The sequence below is a fragment of the Rhamphochromis sp. 'chilingali' genome, assembly GCF_963969265.1.
Source record: "Rhamphochromis sp. 'chilingali' genome assembly, chromosome: 3".
NCBI lineage: Eukaryota > Metazoa > Chordata > Actinopteri > Cichliformes > Cichlidae > Rhamphochromis > Rhamphochromis sp. 'chilingali'.
This window is the reverse complement of record NC_137931.1, coordinates 29,124,635-29,141,640: the sequence shown is the minus strand read 5'-3', so window position 1 is coordinate 29,141,640 and position 17,006 is coordinate 29,124,635. Positions and strand designations below refer to the sequence as shown.

The window sequence follows — 17,006 nt, the reverse complement described above, 5'->3', positions numbered from 1 at the left end:
TGCAAGTTCCCCCACTTAAAATGATGACAGAGTTCAGTAATTTGCACCAGAGGTACACTTCAACTGTGAGAGACAGAATGTGAAAAAAAAATATCCATGAATTCACATGGTAGGATTTGTAAAGAATTTATTCGTAAATTAGGGTGGAAAATAAGTATTTGGTCACCTCAAACATGGAAAATCTCTGGCTCTCACAGACCTGTAACGTCTTCTGTAAGACGCTTTTCTGTCCCCCACTCGTTACCTGTATGAATGGCACCTGTTTGAACTCATCATCTGTATAAAAGACACCTGTCCACAGCCTCAAACAGTCAGACTCCAAACTCCGCCATGGCCAAGACCAAAGAGCTTTTGAAGGACACCAGGAAAAGTATTGTAGACCTGCACCAGACTGGGAAGAGTGAATCTACAATAGGCAAGGAGCTTGGTGTGAAAAAATCAACTGTGGGAGCAATCATCAGAAAATGGAAGACATACAAGACCACTGATAATCTCCCACGATCTGGGGCTCCACGCAAGATCTCATCCCGTGGGGTCAAAATGATCATGAGAACAGTGAGCAAAGATTCCAGAACCACACGGGGGGACCTGGTGAATGACCTGCAGAGAGCGGGGACCAAAGTAACAAAGGTCACCATCAGTAACACACTACAACGGCAGGGAATCAAATCCCGCAGTGCCAGACGTGTTCCGCTGCTGAAGCCAGTGCATGTCCAGGCCCGTCTGAAGTTTGCCAGAGAGCACATGGATGATACAGCAGAGGATTGGGAGAATGTCATGTGGTCAGATGAAACCAAAGTAGAACTTTTTGGTATAAACTCAACTCGTCGTGTTTGGAAGACGAAGAATACTGAGTTGCATCCCAAGAACACCATACCTACTGTGAAGCATGGGGGTGGAAACATCATGCTATGGGGCTGTTTTTCTGCCAAGGGGACAGGACGACTGATCCGTGTTAAGGACAGAATGAATGGGGCCATGTATCGTGAGATTTTGAGCCAAAACCTCCTTCCATCAGTGAGAACTTTGAAGATGAAACGAGGCTGGGTCTTCCAACATGACAATGATCCAAAACACACCGCCCGGGCAACAAAGGAGTGGCTCCGTAAGAAGCATTTGAAAGTCCTGGAGTGGCCTAGCCAGTCTCCAGACCTCAACCCCATAGAAAATCTGTGGCGGGAGTTGAAAGTCCGTGTTGCTCGGCGACAGCCCCAAAACATCACTGCTCTCGAGAAGATCTGCATGGAGGAATGGGCCAAAATACCAGCTACTGTGTGTGCAAACCTGGTAAAGACCTATAGTAAACGTTTGACCTCTGTTATTGCCAACAAAGGTTATGTTACAAAGTATTGAGTTGTATTTTTGTTATTGACCAAATACTTATTTTCCACCCTGATTTAGGAATAAATTCTTTACAAATCCTACCATGTGAATTCATGGATTTTTTTTCACATTCTGTCTCTCACAGTTGAAGTGTACCTCTGGTGCAAATTACTGACCTCTGTCATCATTTTAAGTGGAGGAACTTGCACAATCGGTGGCTGACTAAATACTTTTTTGCCCCACTGTATATAAATGTATTGCTGTGACAACCAATCCAACAACTGATTCAAAAAATTGACAGAGCCAGGATCAGTCCAAATGATCAGCAGTTTCAGCCATAGCGATAACATGATAACATGTAATCTCCATGTGTGCATGCTGAAAGAGACTGTGCTGGTCTGACTCCCCTCCTTCTTTCAGGGTGGAGCCTGCTGGAGTCCGATGGTTGACACCAGGTCTGAGGAAGTGTAAGTGTGCTTTTAATGTCATTCATGAAAACAAAGCAGCACACATTCAACCATCTTCAAACTGTCACATCACTGATTCACATCTCTGATGTCAGGAGTCATCATCAAAGTGTCAATCAATAAACAGATGATGGATCAATAACTGCAGCTGGATTGTGTTTGTTCTCTCCATCAGATTCCTGTCAACTCACAGTTGACACAAACACAGTAAATAAAAACCTCAGACTGTCTGACGACAACAGGAAGGTGACATATGTGTTGGAAAAGGTTCAATCATATCCTAATCATATGGACAGATTTATTGACCGGTGTCCTCAGCTGCTTTGTAGAGATGGTCTGACTGGTCGCTGTTACTGGGAGGTTGAGTGGAGTGGAAAGGTTTGGATATCAGTGAGTTACAGAGGAATCAGAAAGAAAGGAAAGGTTAATGATTGTGTGTTTGGATGGAATGATCAGTCCTGGAGTCTGAAGTGCACAGATGATGGTCCTCTTTCTTTCTGGCACAATAAAAGCCAAATACCAGCCATCTCCTCCTCTTCCTCCTCCTCCTCTTCCTCCCCCTCTAACAGAGTAGCAGTGTATGTGGACTGTCCTGCTGGCACTCTGTCCTTTTACAGAGTCTCCTCTGACACTCTGATCCACCTCCACACCTTCAACACCACATTCACTGAAACTCTTTATCCTGGGTTTGGCGCAGGGCTCATGGATGATTTGTTGGGATTTTCCTACTACCGTGGTTCCTCAGTGTCTTTGTGCTGAGTTGAATGTAAAGAGTGTCCTCCTGTTAGAGAAACACTCTGACTGTTGAACAGATAGTTCAGTCTGTACATGTCTGTCTCTCTCACTCAGGAACACATTTTCAGATTCATGGGTTCAATCAGTTGATGTTTTAAACTGTTCTAAATGATTCCTTGCAAACTTCTTCTTCAGTCTTTTAACGATGGAAGCTACGATTATTCCAGGATCCACGTGTTTTTTTCCCTGTATTTTTTCCCCTTAAAGCTTCACAGTGAGTATCACAGTGTTGAATGGACTCCCCACACACAATGGTTGTGCTCACACATATCAAGTTTATTTACCACACACTCTGGCCAGCTTTTTTTTTTTTATCTCTCTTCTCTCGTCTCCTGCCTCACTAAGAAGGGAAAAGACCGTCATCAGTCCAAATGCCACACGCTGTGTTCTCACCTGCCTCCGCGGCACCGCCCTGTTCAGCTCACTGCACCACTCCTCCCCTGCAGTTGAGCCAGGAACCACACCTCCACCACAACCAGTATGTTGTGTTTCTTTGAAGCTCAGTTCACAACCAGCTCCTCTGTATTTTCAACAAGTCTGAGCTTTTTAAAATGAATCCAAATGTTTGATTTCTCTTAATGTGATTTTTCCAACCTTTTACTGCTTTTACTGTTCCACTCATTTTTGGAAACTGTGATGGAAGCAGGACAGGAAGGAAGCTCTCAACAGAAGCAGATTTTCATATTAAGAGCACATTTTAATGTTTTTTGCTTTAATTTGTTGTCAAATCCTGAGAACAGACAGGCTGTTTGGATGCTCCATGACTGAATAAGTGGACATCCACCATTACTCAGTGTATAAATCATTAAAGACATTCAGCATCTCTCATGTTTCTGTTGTACTATAAAAATAGCTCCTTTAAAAACTGATCCAGTCAAAGAAGCATTAACTTCCATACTGATCAGATCAATATGTACAGTTCTGATATCACCAAGTCTTCAGATGTTTTATCACCCTCTGCTGGTGAGAAGATGAACTACAGGATGTCAGTTTTGGGGTTTTTTAAAAATTTGTTTTCTGTGATCCTTATCTGTTTTGGATCCATTTTGCCATGGAAGTGGACTCCAACTTGGTCACAGTGTGTCCATAATCATGCTCCAAGTAAAACCACAAGATTAACCTTATAGTGTTGAAACAACAACAATTAAAAGTTTGAGTAATAGTGAACCAGTTCCATTGTTTGTGGGCTCCTCGAGCTGAATCCGGCAGGTTATTTGGTGGACATTTAAACAAGCACGCATCTATAAGTTGAACGTCTCCAAAATCCTTTAAACAATTGAACTTTATAGGACAATTAGACTTATCCCTCTATGAAAACTCTCCAGCTGCTATAAAATGTTCAGATGAGTCTGAACAGGTGGTTTGTGCAGGCTCAGACTGTCTCTATGCCAGAAACAGTCTGAGCTGGAAACAAATCCGGTGGTTGTTTATTAATAGGATGCACAGGCCTCAGATTAACACTCTCAGCCCACAAATCCTCCGCTATGAAAGAAATACACAGGCCACCATCTGCAAATAAATAAATGGTCCACATTTTTAAAAAAAAATTACAGATAAAATTATGTTAAAACTAAAAGAGAGTAATACAATAATAATATAATGTGGTCCTTACGAAGGAAAACACTCTGTCTTTCAGATTACTGAAAGTGGCTGAACTCAGCAGTACAGTGGGGTTATAATTAAATTCAAACATGAATTCAATGGCAGATTAAAACGCTGTGTTTAGAGTAGTAAACACCAGAAAGCGGGATAGTCATGTGGTTTATGTAGACATCAAGGACATCTGGAATATGTGAGCATAGGGAGACAGAGCTGTGTTTTTTAGTCATTACTAGTTAATAAATGTATTGATCTGCAATAGTTTTTACCTCAGTGCATGTAGCATAATCTTTTGTGTAAATATAAGTAAAATATTCAAGGAACAGTGTTGTCAATTCTTCTTCCTTAAGTTGTCAAACAATAATATGACAATAATTCAGACCAAAAGTCATCTTAAACTAGACAGGTAAATGTATTGAGACATTAAACTGATTTTTATGTTTTTATTAGCCTTCTTAAATCAATTAATTGATGTTATATAAAGTCTGTCATTGGTTCCTATCAGTGTGTGTAATAAAGAAACAGGATTAGTTTTGTTAACACAGCTAAATAAAGCATAAAAAGTATTTAGTATAGTTCCCCATTTAATCTTGGGTGATTATATATTCAAAGATGGTGTCTAATTTTAAATTGACCCTATGTTTTTAGTCTCACTTTGAGTCCTCTGCCATCAGCTGAGCTGTGATGTAACACAGATGTTAACTGTCAGCATGGCACAAAGACTCAAAACTGTTAATGAAACTTATCAGCTATGCTTGAATATTTATTTATAGCCATGTTTTACATAAGTAGAAGCTTTATCTTTAATTTTTGTGCCGTTATAATCCTACATCCTATAACACAGCAGGTCATATATATCACTGGATAAATACGTTTACGCAGAGCAGACAACTTCATAATGTTCATAATATTTCACTCAGTCCAGTAAAACATATATTTTCTTCTGATTTCATAATGTTACATGAAATAAGAAATATAAAGTAATTTATATTGTTGTTCCTGGTTAAGATTATGTTTTCTTTTAGCATGTCAAAATTCTACTGATGGGTGAATAACTCTATAATCTATTTAGAGAATCAGAATCTCATTCTGATTTCTCTGTGTTGATAACATATAGTTCTTTAAAAACTTTCCATTTAAAAGTGCATCTCATACTTTTGTGCTGCTATACCTTCATGGCTAGAGTCTGCTGCTAACTTCCTGGAAGTATTGCCAGGCTATGTCATCCCCCATCTCTATAAAAAAAAAAAGAAAGAAAAAGAAATGTCCATTGGCGTGAATGGGGTGGCTGTAGCTCAGGTGGCAGAGCAGGTCAGCCACTAACCAGAAGGTCGGTGGTTCTACACTGAAAAAAATGCAATAGGCTGGTTGTCTGTGAAGGTTCTCAGTCATCCAGGTCATCGTAGTCAAAGGAGATTGGAAAGAAAAGCGTCTGGACTTCTTTAAGTTACTTGAAGACGTTTCACCTCTCATCCGAGAAGCTTCTTCAGTTCTAAGATCAAATGGTGGAGAGTCCCAGATATAAACCTAGTGGGAGTATCCCCCCACAGATGGACAAAAGGACCCCCTGATGATCCTCTAATCGCCTGAGCCAAGGTGTGAAACTGGGTGTGGGTCCCAATCAGCCAGAGTTTCGGGTGAGTTCATTATGAAACCTGGCCCCACCTTATCATGCGAATTCCTGAGATCAGATGGCCCAGGATGTGAGTGGGCGTTAAGGCGTCTGGGAAGGGATCTCAAAACTGGATTATAGATGGCAGAGAGTTGGTGTCGTAAACCACCGCCTCTGTTCAAAGATGGTCGCTCACAGTGGACATAGATGGCTCCTTTCACTCCTCTTAAAGAAGCCAGTGCAGCCAGTACAGTGCAGCGAGGAATGCCCAGACCTCTACATTGGAGAGACCAAACAGACACTTCACAAGCGCATGGCACAACATAGAAGAGCCACCTCCACAGGACAAGACTCAGCTGTCCATCTGCATCTTAATGATAAAGGACACTCTTTCGAGGATGCCAATGTTCACATTTTGGACAGAGAGGACAGATGGTTTGAAAGAGGAGTGAAAGAATCCTACATTTTTAACTGTAGGACGTGCGGCAGCCCCGCAGCACACTTTCAAAGTAGAGCAAGGCTGAAGGCTACTAATAAACAAGGTATGTTCAACATAAAACCTTAGTTCTTTGTGTCACGAAGTTGTCTCTCTTTTACCCTGGCCACATCACCATACTAGCTGGTGCAACTAATCTGGTCTGGACAATAATAACAGTTTTAGATAGAAAGCATCTTAAAATTGCCTCTTTTTTTCGCTGAACATCTCCTTTGAAAGTAGCATCATGTGAGTCACACTTGTTAAGGTAATGCATGCTAAATGAGCCGTAGCTTTCAACGCATCACCGGATGAAGTCTTGCCGTTACAGTAGCTCACTGCGGGTATCACATTGCCAAGGGAACTAATAAAGCATACAGTGATCGGAATGATTTTGTATTGATGCAGGTTGTCATTGCTCATACTGAACTACTTAAACTCCAAGTAGACAATCGCTCCATTCCTCATTACCATAGATAATATCTAAGTAATAAAACAATCATTATCAAATTCTGATTTGCCATATATAAAGTGATTTTATAGGTAGGCTATCATGTAAAAATCTGCTACATAAAATTTATAACTGAATGTAAAAATACTAATTTCATTTTCATGTGGTTTAGAGGTCAGCTATGGATACTCGGCTGCGAGAATTTTTAACAGAGCGTAAAGTTGAAGAAGATGTGATCAAGAAACTTGAAGATGAGAATGTAAGCCACTGAAGCTGTTGGTGTGTGCGTGCGTGTGTCTGCGTGTTTGTTTTTGAACGGAGAGCCGCAATCCACAATTTACTATCTGGCTAACAACTGACTCTTGGTGGCGCTGTCACTTGTTGTTCGCTCGCTCTGCGGTAGAGTATCACTTCCTGTTCCTGCTCAAACACAGTGGTGTTTCTGAGTAGCTTATTTGCTTAGCAATTTAATTAACAACTTTTAAATACATTCTTTTTCATAGTATAATCTTCACGTGCTTCATCCGAAGCACACTTTCTCTGTACTCACTACCTAATTTATAGCCAAAGTATTCACTCACTGTCTCTGTACTGTTTCGCTAGCTTAGCCTAGCTCGTAGCCGACTCGTTAGCACCATGGCTACTTCACCTGTCCCTCCTGCACTTTCTTGCTCATTGTGTCAGATGTTTAGTTACTCCTCGGCCTCCTTTAGCAATAATGATATCTGTAACAAATGTAGCATATTTGCAGCGCTGGAGGCCAGGATTACTGAATTGGAGACTCGGCTTCGCACCCTTCATTCACCCATAGCTAGCCAGGCCCCTGTAGCTGGTGCAGTAGAAGATAGCGTAGGCCCCGCTAGCTGTTCCCCGGCAGATCCCAAGCAGCTGGGGAAAGAGGGCGGCTGGGTGACGGTGAGGAGGAAGCATAGTCCTAAACAGAAGCCCCAGGTACACCACCAACCCGTTCATGTGTCTAACTGTTTTTCCCCACTCGGCGACACACCCGCCGGGGGTCAAACTCTGTTAATTGGTGATTCTGTTCTCAGACATGTGAAGCTAGAGACACCGGCAACCATAGTCAATTGTCTTCCAGGAGCCAGAGCAGGCGACAATGAAGGAAATTTAAAACTGCTGGCTAAGGGTAAACGTAAATTCAGTAAAATCATAATTCACGTCGGCAGTAATGACACCCGGTTACGCCAATCGGAGGTCACTAAAATCAATATTGAATCGGTGTGCAACTTTGCCAAAAGAATGTCGGACTCTGTAGTTTTCTCTGGTCCCCTCCCCAATCAGACCAGGAGTGACATGTTTAGCCACATGTTCTCCTTAAATTGCTGGCTGTCTGAGTGGTGTCCCAGAAACGATGCAGCAGGATGATTATGTTAGTTTAAATGAATCAACACCCCCGAGTCATTCTAACTACCAGAAATCTCGAAGCACAGGCCGAGGGGGCGGTGTGGCAGCAATTTTTCACACCAGCCTAATAATTAATGAAAGACCAAGACAGACTTTTAATTCATTTGAAAGCCTGATGCTTAACATTGTCCACCCCAGCTGTGAAACTCAGAAACCAGTCTTACTTGTTATCATCTATCGTCCACCTGGGCCTTACACAGAGTTTCTGTCTGATTTCTCAGACTTTATATCTAATTTAGTTCTGAGCTCAGATAAAATAATTATTGTGGGTGATTTTAACATCCATGTAGATGCTAAAAATGACAGCCTCAACATGGCATTTAATCTGTTATTAGACTCAATTGGTTTCTCTCAAAATGTAAAAGAACCCACCCACCACTTTAATCACACTCTAGATCTTGTTTTAACATATGGCATAGAAACTGAACATTTAACAGTGTTTCCTGAAAACCCTCTCCTATCTGATCATTTCCTGATAACATTTACATTTACAATAATTGATTACACAGCGGTGGAGAGTAGACTTTATCAAAGTAGATGTCTTTCTGAAAGCACTGTAACTAAGTTTAAGAATATAATCCACCCACTGTTATCATCTTCAATGCCCTGTACCAACACAGAGCAGAGCAGCTATCTGAACGCTACCCCAACAGAGGTCGATTATCTTGTTAATAATTTCACCTCCTCACTACGTACGACTCTGGATACTGTAGCTCCAGTGAAAACTAAGGTCTCTAATCAGAAGTACCTGACTCCGTGGTATAATTCTCAAACACGTACCCTAAAGCAGATGACTCGTAATCTGGAGAGGAAATGGCGTGTCACAAATCTAGAGGATCATCATTTAGCCTGGAGAAATAGTTTGCTGCTTTATAAGAAAGCCCTCCGCAAAGCCAGAACATCTTACTATTCATCACTGATTGAAGTAAATAAGAACAACCCCAGGTTTCTCTTCAGCACTGTAGCCAGGCTGACAAAAAGTCAGAGCTCTTTTGAGCCAACAATCCCTTTAACGTTAACTAGTAATGACTTCATGAACTTCTTCACAAATAAAATTTTTATCATTAGAGAAAAAATTACTAGTTATCATCCCACAGATGTAATATTATCTGCAGCTACTCTTAGTACCATTGATGTTAAGTTAGACTCTTTTTCTCTAATTGATCTTTCTGAGTTAACTTCAATAATTACTTCCTCCAAACCATCAACGTGTCTTTTAGACCCCATTCCTACAAAACTGCTCAAAGAAGTCCTGCCATTAATTAATTCTTCGATCTTAAGTATGATCAACCTATCTCTAATGATCGGCTATGTACCACAGGCCTTCAAGCTAGCTGTAGTTAAACCTTTACTCAAAAAGCCATCTCTAGACCCAGCAGTCTTAGCTAATTATAGGCCAATCTCCAACCTTCCTTTCATATCAAAAATCCTTGAAAGAGTAGTTGTCAAACAGCTAACAGATCATCTGCAGAGGAATGGTTTATTTGAAGAGTTTCAGTCAGGTTTCAGAGCTCAGCACAGCACAGAAACAGCTTTAGTGAAGGTTACAAATGATCTTCTTATGGCCTCTGACAGTGGACTCATCTCTGTGCTTGTCCTGCTAGACCTTAGTGCAGCATTTGATACTGTCGACCATAATATCCTATTAGAGCGATTAGAACATGCTGTAGGTATTACAGGTACTGTGCTGCAGTGGTTTGTATCATATCTATCTAATAGACTCCAATTTGTGCATGTAAATGGAGAGTCCTCTTCACACACTGAGGTTAATTATGGAGTTCCACAGGGTTCAGTGCTAGGACCAATTCTGTTTACATTATACATGCTTCCCTTAGGCAGCATCATTAGAAGACATAGCATACATTTTCACTGCTATGCAGATGACACTAGGGGTGGGTTTTTATAATCGATTCATCGATTAAAATCGATTCTGGCTTGGATAACGTAAACTCGATTCATTAAAATCCTGAATCAATTTTTTTAATATAAATTTATTTTGCCCGAAATGCCAGAATCTCTGGTGACATCTCACAAAATTTCAAGAACCACCAAACAGTTAAGACAGTAAATGAGAGCAGGTACACGGATTCTGCACATAGACTTAAACACACAGCGCGGACCCGCGGATCAGAATCAGTTAGATGTCGCCTTTCTCACGGTCGGGGCTGAAAGCCGACAGCGCGCTGATTCTTTGAATCGCGCTTTGTGTTCACGCCCTTTATGAGCCGATTCTAAAGCTGTTAGTTTGATCTCTCTCCAAACAATATTGACCGAACCAGCAGCAAAAGAAGATCCAAACGCTTCACATAAACATCGTCATGAATTCACTCTTTTACTGTTTTGCTTCCACCGCGATGCACAGCTCTCTCTCTCTCTCTCTCTCCCTCCCTCCCTCTCTCTCTCTCTCTGTACTTCAAGAACAATTTCCCTTTCTTCATTATTCGCTTGCTTGTTACGCACCAGTCTACTGTTGTTTACAGTGCTGTCAGCCGCTGTTTTTTTCCCTTTTACATTTTCCGAAAAGAAAACCTCATTTCTGCTGTTTAATACTGAACAAATTTAAACTTTTTAAAATTATTCAAAATGCAAAACACTTAACCGTGTCTCTAATAAAACCGCTGTAACTTCAGAGGTAATGTTCATATGTCGATTAATGGTTTTCTTTCGTTTTTGATGTACTGCAGAATATTTTTATAAAATCCCAGGCCAGGAAAATCACCTTCATGTTTTTCTGTGCTTTATCTTCAGCTACTTTGACACAAAGGCATCTGCTGTGACGCTCACACCTGTGATAAAGTCTTGCGTGTGTCAGCTTCCTTTTTATTGATACAAAAATATGTAAATGTACTGATCTGAATTATAATATTTCTGACTGTCAAAATTTCCCAGATTTAAATCAAATTAAATCGAATCGTGGATCGAATCGATTCGGGACTTTGTGAATCGGAATTGAATCGATTCTAGAAATCAGTGACGATACCCAGCCCTAGATGACACCCAGCTCTATCTGTCCATGAAGCCAGATAACACACACCAATTAGTTAAACTGCAGGAATGTCTTAAAGACATAAAGACCTGGATGGCCGCTAACTTTCTGCTTCTTAATTCAGATCAAACTGAGGTTGTTGTACTCGGCCCTGAAAATCTTAGAAATATGGTCTCTAACCAGATTCTTACTCTGGATGGCATTACCTTGGCCTCCAGTAACGCTGTGAGGAACGTTGGAGTCATTTTTGACCAGGATATGTCCTTCAACGCACATATTAAACAAATATGTAAGACTTCGTTCTTCCATTTGCGCAACATCTCTAAAATTAGAAATATCCTGTCTCAGAGTGACGCTGAAAAACTAGTTCATGCATTTATTACTTCCAGGCTGGACTACTGTATGTCCAAAAAACTCCCTGAAAAGCCTTCAGCTAATCCAAAATGCTGCAGCAAGAGTACTGACAGGGACTAGAAAGAGAGAGCATATTTCTCCTGTTTTGGCTTCCCTTCATTGGCTTCCTGTTAAATCCAGAGTTGAATTCAAAATCTTGCTCCTCACATACAAGGTCTTAAATAATCAGGCCCCATCTTGTCTTAATGACCTTGTAGTACCATATCACCCTATTAGAGCACTTCGCTCTCGCTCTGCAGGCCTACTTGTTGTTCCTAGAGTATTTAAAAGTAGAATGGGAGGGAGAGCCTTCAGTTTTCAGGCCCCTCTTCTGTGGAACCAGCTTCCAGTTTGGATTTGGGAGACAGACACTATCTCTACTTTTAAGATTAGGCTTAAAACTTTCTTTTTTGCTAAAGCATATAGTTAGGGCTGGACCAGGTGACCCTGAATCCTCCCTTAGTTATGCTGCAATAGACATAGGCTGCCGGGGGATTCCCATGATGCATTGAGTTTTTCCTTTCCAGTCACCTTTCTCACTCACTATGTACACTGAACAAAAATATAAACGCAACACTTTTGTTTTTGCTCCCATTTTTCATGAGCTGAACTTAAAGATCTGAAACATTTTCTACAAACACAAAGGACCCATTACTATCAAATACTGTTCACAAATCTGTCTAAATCTGTGTTAGTGAGAACTTCAGGTTTGCCGAGAGATGCAGGCTGGAGAAACTGATCAGGAAGGCTGGCTCTGTGGTCGGCATGAAGCTGGACACTCTGGTGACAGTGGCAGAGAAAAGGACATTAAAGAAACTGATGGACATTATGGACAATGCTGGGCATCCTCTGCACACGGCCATAAACAACCAGAAGAGTCTGTTCAGTGACAGGTTGCTTCTCCCCAAGACAAGAACTAACAGACTTAAAAACTCCTTTGTCCCACACGCCATCAGACTGTTTAACTCCTCTCTGGAGGGGAGAGGGAGGGGAAACAGGAGGACAAAGGAGGGGGGAACAACTAAGCTGTAGTGCCTCTGCACCTCACTGTACAATACCTTGTGCAATACTTTTTGTAAATAGTCAACAGTGCAATAGACTCAATACTTGAAATGTGCAATTCACTTGTATTTTTATTTTTTATTCCTATTTATTCTATTTATCCCCTTTGTATATTTTATTTATATTTGTCTCTGTATTTATATATGTGTGTGTGTGTGTGTGTGTGTGTGTGTATATATATATATATATATAACAGTTCTGTAACTGTAACTTTGGTCGTTGCTGTGCTTTTTTTGGAAGTCGAATTTCCCAGAGGAACCCACCCGAGGGATTAATAAAGTTCTATCTTATCTTATCTTATCTTATAATCCGTCCCACCTCACAGGTGTGGCATGTCGAGGTGCTGATTAGACAGCATGAACATTGCACAGGTGTGCCTTAGACTGCCCACAATAAAAGGCCACTCTGAAATATGCAGTTTGATCACACAGCACAATGCTACAGATGCCGCAAAACCAGTCAGTATCTGGTGTGGCCACCATTTGCCTCAGAAGGTGAGGCAAATGGTGTGCAATGGACATAGAGTTGATCAGGTTGTTGATTGTGGGCAGTGGAATGTTGGTCCACTCCTCTTCAATACTTGTGCAAAGTTGCTGAATATTGGCAGGAAGTGGAACACGCTGTCATATACGCCGAGCCAAGCGTCCCAAACATGCTCAATGGGTGACATGTCTGGTGAGTATGCTGGCCATGCAAGAACTGGGATGTTTTCAGCTTCCAAGGAATTGTGTACAGATCCTTGCAATATGAGGCCGTGCATTATCATGCTGTAACAGGAGGTTATGGTCATGAATAAATGGCACAACCATGGTCCTCAGGATCTCAACAATAAAATGCACTCGTGTTCATTGTCCATAACCCCACTGCCACCATGGGCCACTCAGTCCACAACATTGACGTCAGCAAACTGCTCATCCACATGATGCAACACAAGCTGTCTGCCATCTGCCCTGAACAGTAAAAACATCTGTCAACAGAACACCTCTCCAACGTGCCAGATGCCATTGAATGTGAGCATTTGTCCCCTCAAGTTGGTTAAAGTGATGAACTGCAGTCAGGTCTAGACCCCGATGAGGACCACAAGCATGCAGATGAGCTTCCCTGACTCGGTTTCTGACAGTTTTTGCAAAAATTCTTTTATGCAAACCGATTGTTGCTGCAGCTGTCTGGGTGGCTGGCCTCCACCTGGTCGACCATCCTGGAGGTGAACATGCTGGATGTGGAGGTCCTGGGCTGGTGTGGTTACATGTGGTCTGCAATTGTGAGGCTGGTTGGATGTACAGCCAAATTCTCTTAAACGCCTTTGAAGATGGCTTATGGCAGAGAAATGAACATTCATTTCACAACAGCTGTTCTGGTAGACATTCCTGCAGTCAGCATGCCAATTGCATGCTCCCTCAAAAGCTGCGGCATCTGTAGCATTGTGCTGTGTGATCAAACTGCATATTTCAGAGTGGCCTTTTATTGTGGGCAGTCTAAGGCACACCTGTGCAATGTTCATGCTGTCTAATCAGCACCTCGACATGCCACACCTGTGAGGTGGGACGGATTATCTCGGCAAACCTGAAGTTCTCACTAACACAGATTTAGACAGATTTGTGAACGGTATTTGATAGTAATGGGTCCTTTGTGTTTGTAGAAAATGTTTCAGATCTTTAAGTTCAGCTCATGAAAAATGGGAGCAAAAACAAAAGTGTTGCGTTTATATTTTTGTTCAGTGTATTAATAGACCTCTCTGCATTGAATCATATCTGTTATTAACCTCTGTCTCTCTTCCACAGCATGTCTTTTATCCTGTCTTCCTTCTCTCACCCCAACCGGTCGCAGCAGATGGCCGCCCCTCCCTGAGCCTGGTTCTGCCGGAGGTTTCTTCCTGTTAAAAGGGAGTTTTTCCTTCCTACTGTTGCCAAAGTGCTTGCTCATAGGGGGTCATATGATTGTTGGGTTTTTCTCTGTATCTATGAAGCGCCTTGAGGCGACTTTTGTTGTGATTTGGCGCTATATAAATAAAATTGAATTGAAAAAAAATTGAACTATGCACATTCTAAAAAAAATTATTGAATTTCATATGTTGGTTAATCAATGACATTAATTAATGACATGATATGTTTAAAGAGTAATTTAAAAAGTAATTTTTGTTCATCTTATGTTGGACAAATGTGTACCACATTACCAAAAGTATCTGTTATCAAAAGTAGATAGCAAAAAACAACTCTAAAATATGCAGCTGTATGTATTCATTGTTTTTTTTAATATTGACAATTTTATTAATTTGTTATTTATATTTTTCAGATTGATGAAACTGTCATTCCCTTAATGACAGACAGTGACCTGGCAAAGTACATCCCCAAAGTTGATGATAGAGTCTCCACTGTGGCCTTCTGCAGACAAGCAACACTGTCACGGACGTCACCATCCAGGAAAGAATCTATACTCTCAAGGCTACGACAAAGACTGACAGGAGCTGAGGGAATGCCTCCTAAAAAGAAATTGTCTCAGTGGGCAGAAAATACAAATGCAAAACGAACAGTGCGACGAACTGAGGTTGGCTGGATGGATTTTGATGAGGAGAAGGGTGGGTTCAAACAGGTGAAGTCTGTAAGTGGTGGTGGAACAAGGCATTTATCTGTAGATAAAAATGAAACAGTGTCAAATATCAAACTTATGGCTGAAAATCTGTTTTTCCCCAATGGCACCTCAAAAAAAAAAAAAAAGTCTTTCACACTATTCAACTCATATCGAGAGCTCACAGATGCATGTGGATGCTTCCAGTACAGTTGATGAGTTGTATAAGCAAAGTAAGGTCAAAATTCTGCGACTTTATCTGTGTACCAGAAAGAAAACACAACAGCAGCCTCAAGACATAGAGGCCGATCACGCAATAACCCAGCCCTCTGGTAGATCTCACTGACAATGAACCTAATCAGGCCGCTGATGATCTGTTGGTGGAAAACATAAATTCAGAACCATCAAACCACTTTGTAATTAATGATGGAGCTTCCATAAGTGGATATTTGGAACTGAATGACACATTACCATGGGATGGTCTGCCAAATGTAGGTGAAAGTGAAGATTCTGATGCAGTTGTTATTATTAGTGGGGATAACAGGGTGGATATTAGTGTGGTTGAACTAAACCCTGAAACACTGTTTACAGAAAAAGAGTCTGATCCACCTCATCACACATTGTCTCTCTCACCGGGGCTGACAGGAGAGCCAATATTCCTGACCAAGCACCCCCTGAATCACGATCTTGTCCCGTAATGCTAACTGTTAGAAGAGGTCATTGTCTTACTGATTTGATCAGTGCCTTTAAGGACTCAAACATTATTTCATCTGAGGTCAATATCAAAATGTTGCTACCAAATGGAGAGCTTGAACAGGGGGAAGGAAGTGGTGTTTTGCGGGACTGCCTGACAGAATTTTGGATGGATTTCTATGACAGCTGCACATTGGGAGTTGAGGTGAAAGTCCCATTCATCCGCCATGACTTTCAGTGTGAAGAATGGCAGGCTATAGCTAGAGTGTTTGTTGTAGGGTGGAAACAAGCTGGTTACTTCCCAGTGAAGCTTGCAATACCCTTTCTGGAGGAGATATTGTATGGCTCGACAACCAGTAGTTTAAAAGAGTCCTTTCTTTTGTATGTCTCACAAGAAGAGTGATCTGTTCTCCTGAAGGCTTTGGATGACTTCAATTCAGTGGATACAGATGAATTGCTGGAAGTACTTGATGCATATGAGTGCAAGCAGGTTCCTACCAAGGACACACTGCTCCCTGTTTTGGCACAGATAGGACACAAAGTACTTATTCAGGCCCCAATGTTTGTTATCAAGTGCTGGCGTCCCGTTGTGGGTTCTGTAGCTGGTTTACTCCCACCAGAAGGACTGCATCATTTCATTGCAGAAAAAACAACAACTGTAAAAACAGTGAAGGAGCTTCTAATCTTTCCAGAGGAGATGACAGCTGCCCAGTCAACAGTTTCTCGTTACCTGAAAAGGTACATTGGAGAAATTGATTTCAATTATATTCAGCTTTTCCTGCAGTTATGTACAGGATCCAATCTGTTGGATAAAGCCATACTAATTGAGTTCATAGAAACTACAGATTTCCTCCGCAGACCACAATCCCACACATGTGGATGTGTACTAAAGCTGCCCCTTGGTTATCACAGCTATCCAGACTTTCGCAGTGAATTTAACAGCATTCTCGCAAGCTCTATGTGGGTGATGGATGTAGTGTAGGTCAGTGTTACCCAACCTTGGTCCTCAAGGCACTCTGCCCTACACGTTTTAGGTTTTCCACCCTAACAGTTCATAGAAACACGGGTGTAGTTAACAGTAACATGAAGGAATGAATGTGAATGTTCAATAGACTGGGTGGTTAAGTTCTCTTAACAGTGTAGGCCATTGTGCCTTTTTCATG

General features: G+C 41.4%; 2 protein-coding genes across 2 annotated transcripts in view; both read left to right on the top strand.

Moving 5' to 3' along the window:
- LOC308394512 (uncharacterized protein) overlaps positions 1-6,250 on the top strand; it is a 43,254-nt gene extending 37,004 nt beyond the window's left edge. Inside the window, exons 14-15 of the mRNA XM_080878867.1 lie at positions 1,744-1,790; positions 1,966-6,250. Coding sequence (XP_080734993.1) covers positions 1,744-1,790; positions 1,966-2,549 — 631 coding nt within the window. The 3' untranslated portion in view covers positions 2,550-6,250. The remainder of the gene's footprint in view (positions 1-1,743; positions 1,791-1,965) is intronic.
- A 246-nt stretch (positions 6,251-6,496) lies between these two features.
- The window catches only part of LOC308393246 (uncharacterized protein), a 30,722-nt gene continuing 20,212 nt past the window's right edge, over positions 6,497-17,006 (top strand). The window contains exons 1-2 of the mRNA XM_080876875.1: positions 6,497-6,981; positions 14,878-15,160. The gene's annotated coding sequence lies outside the window, so the exon portion shown is untranslated. The remainder of the gene's footprint in view (positions 6,982-14,877; positions 15,161-17,006) is intronic.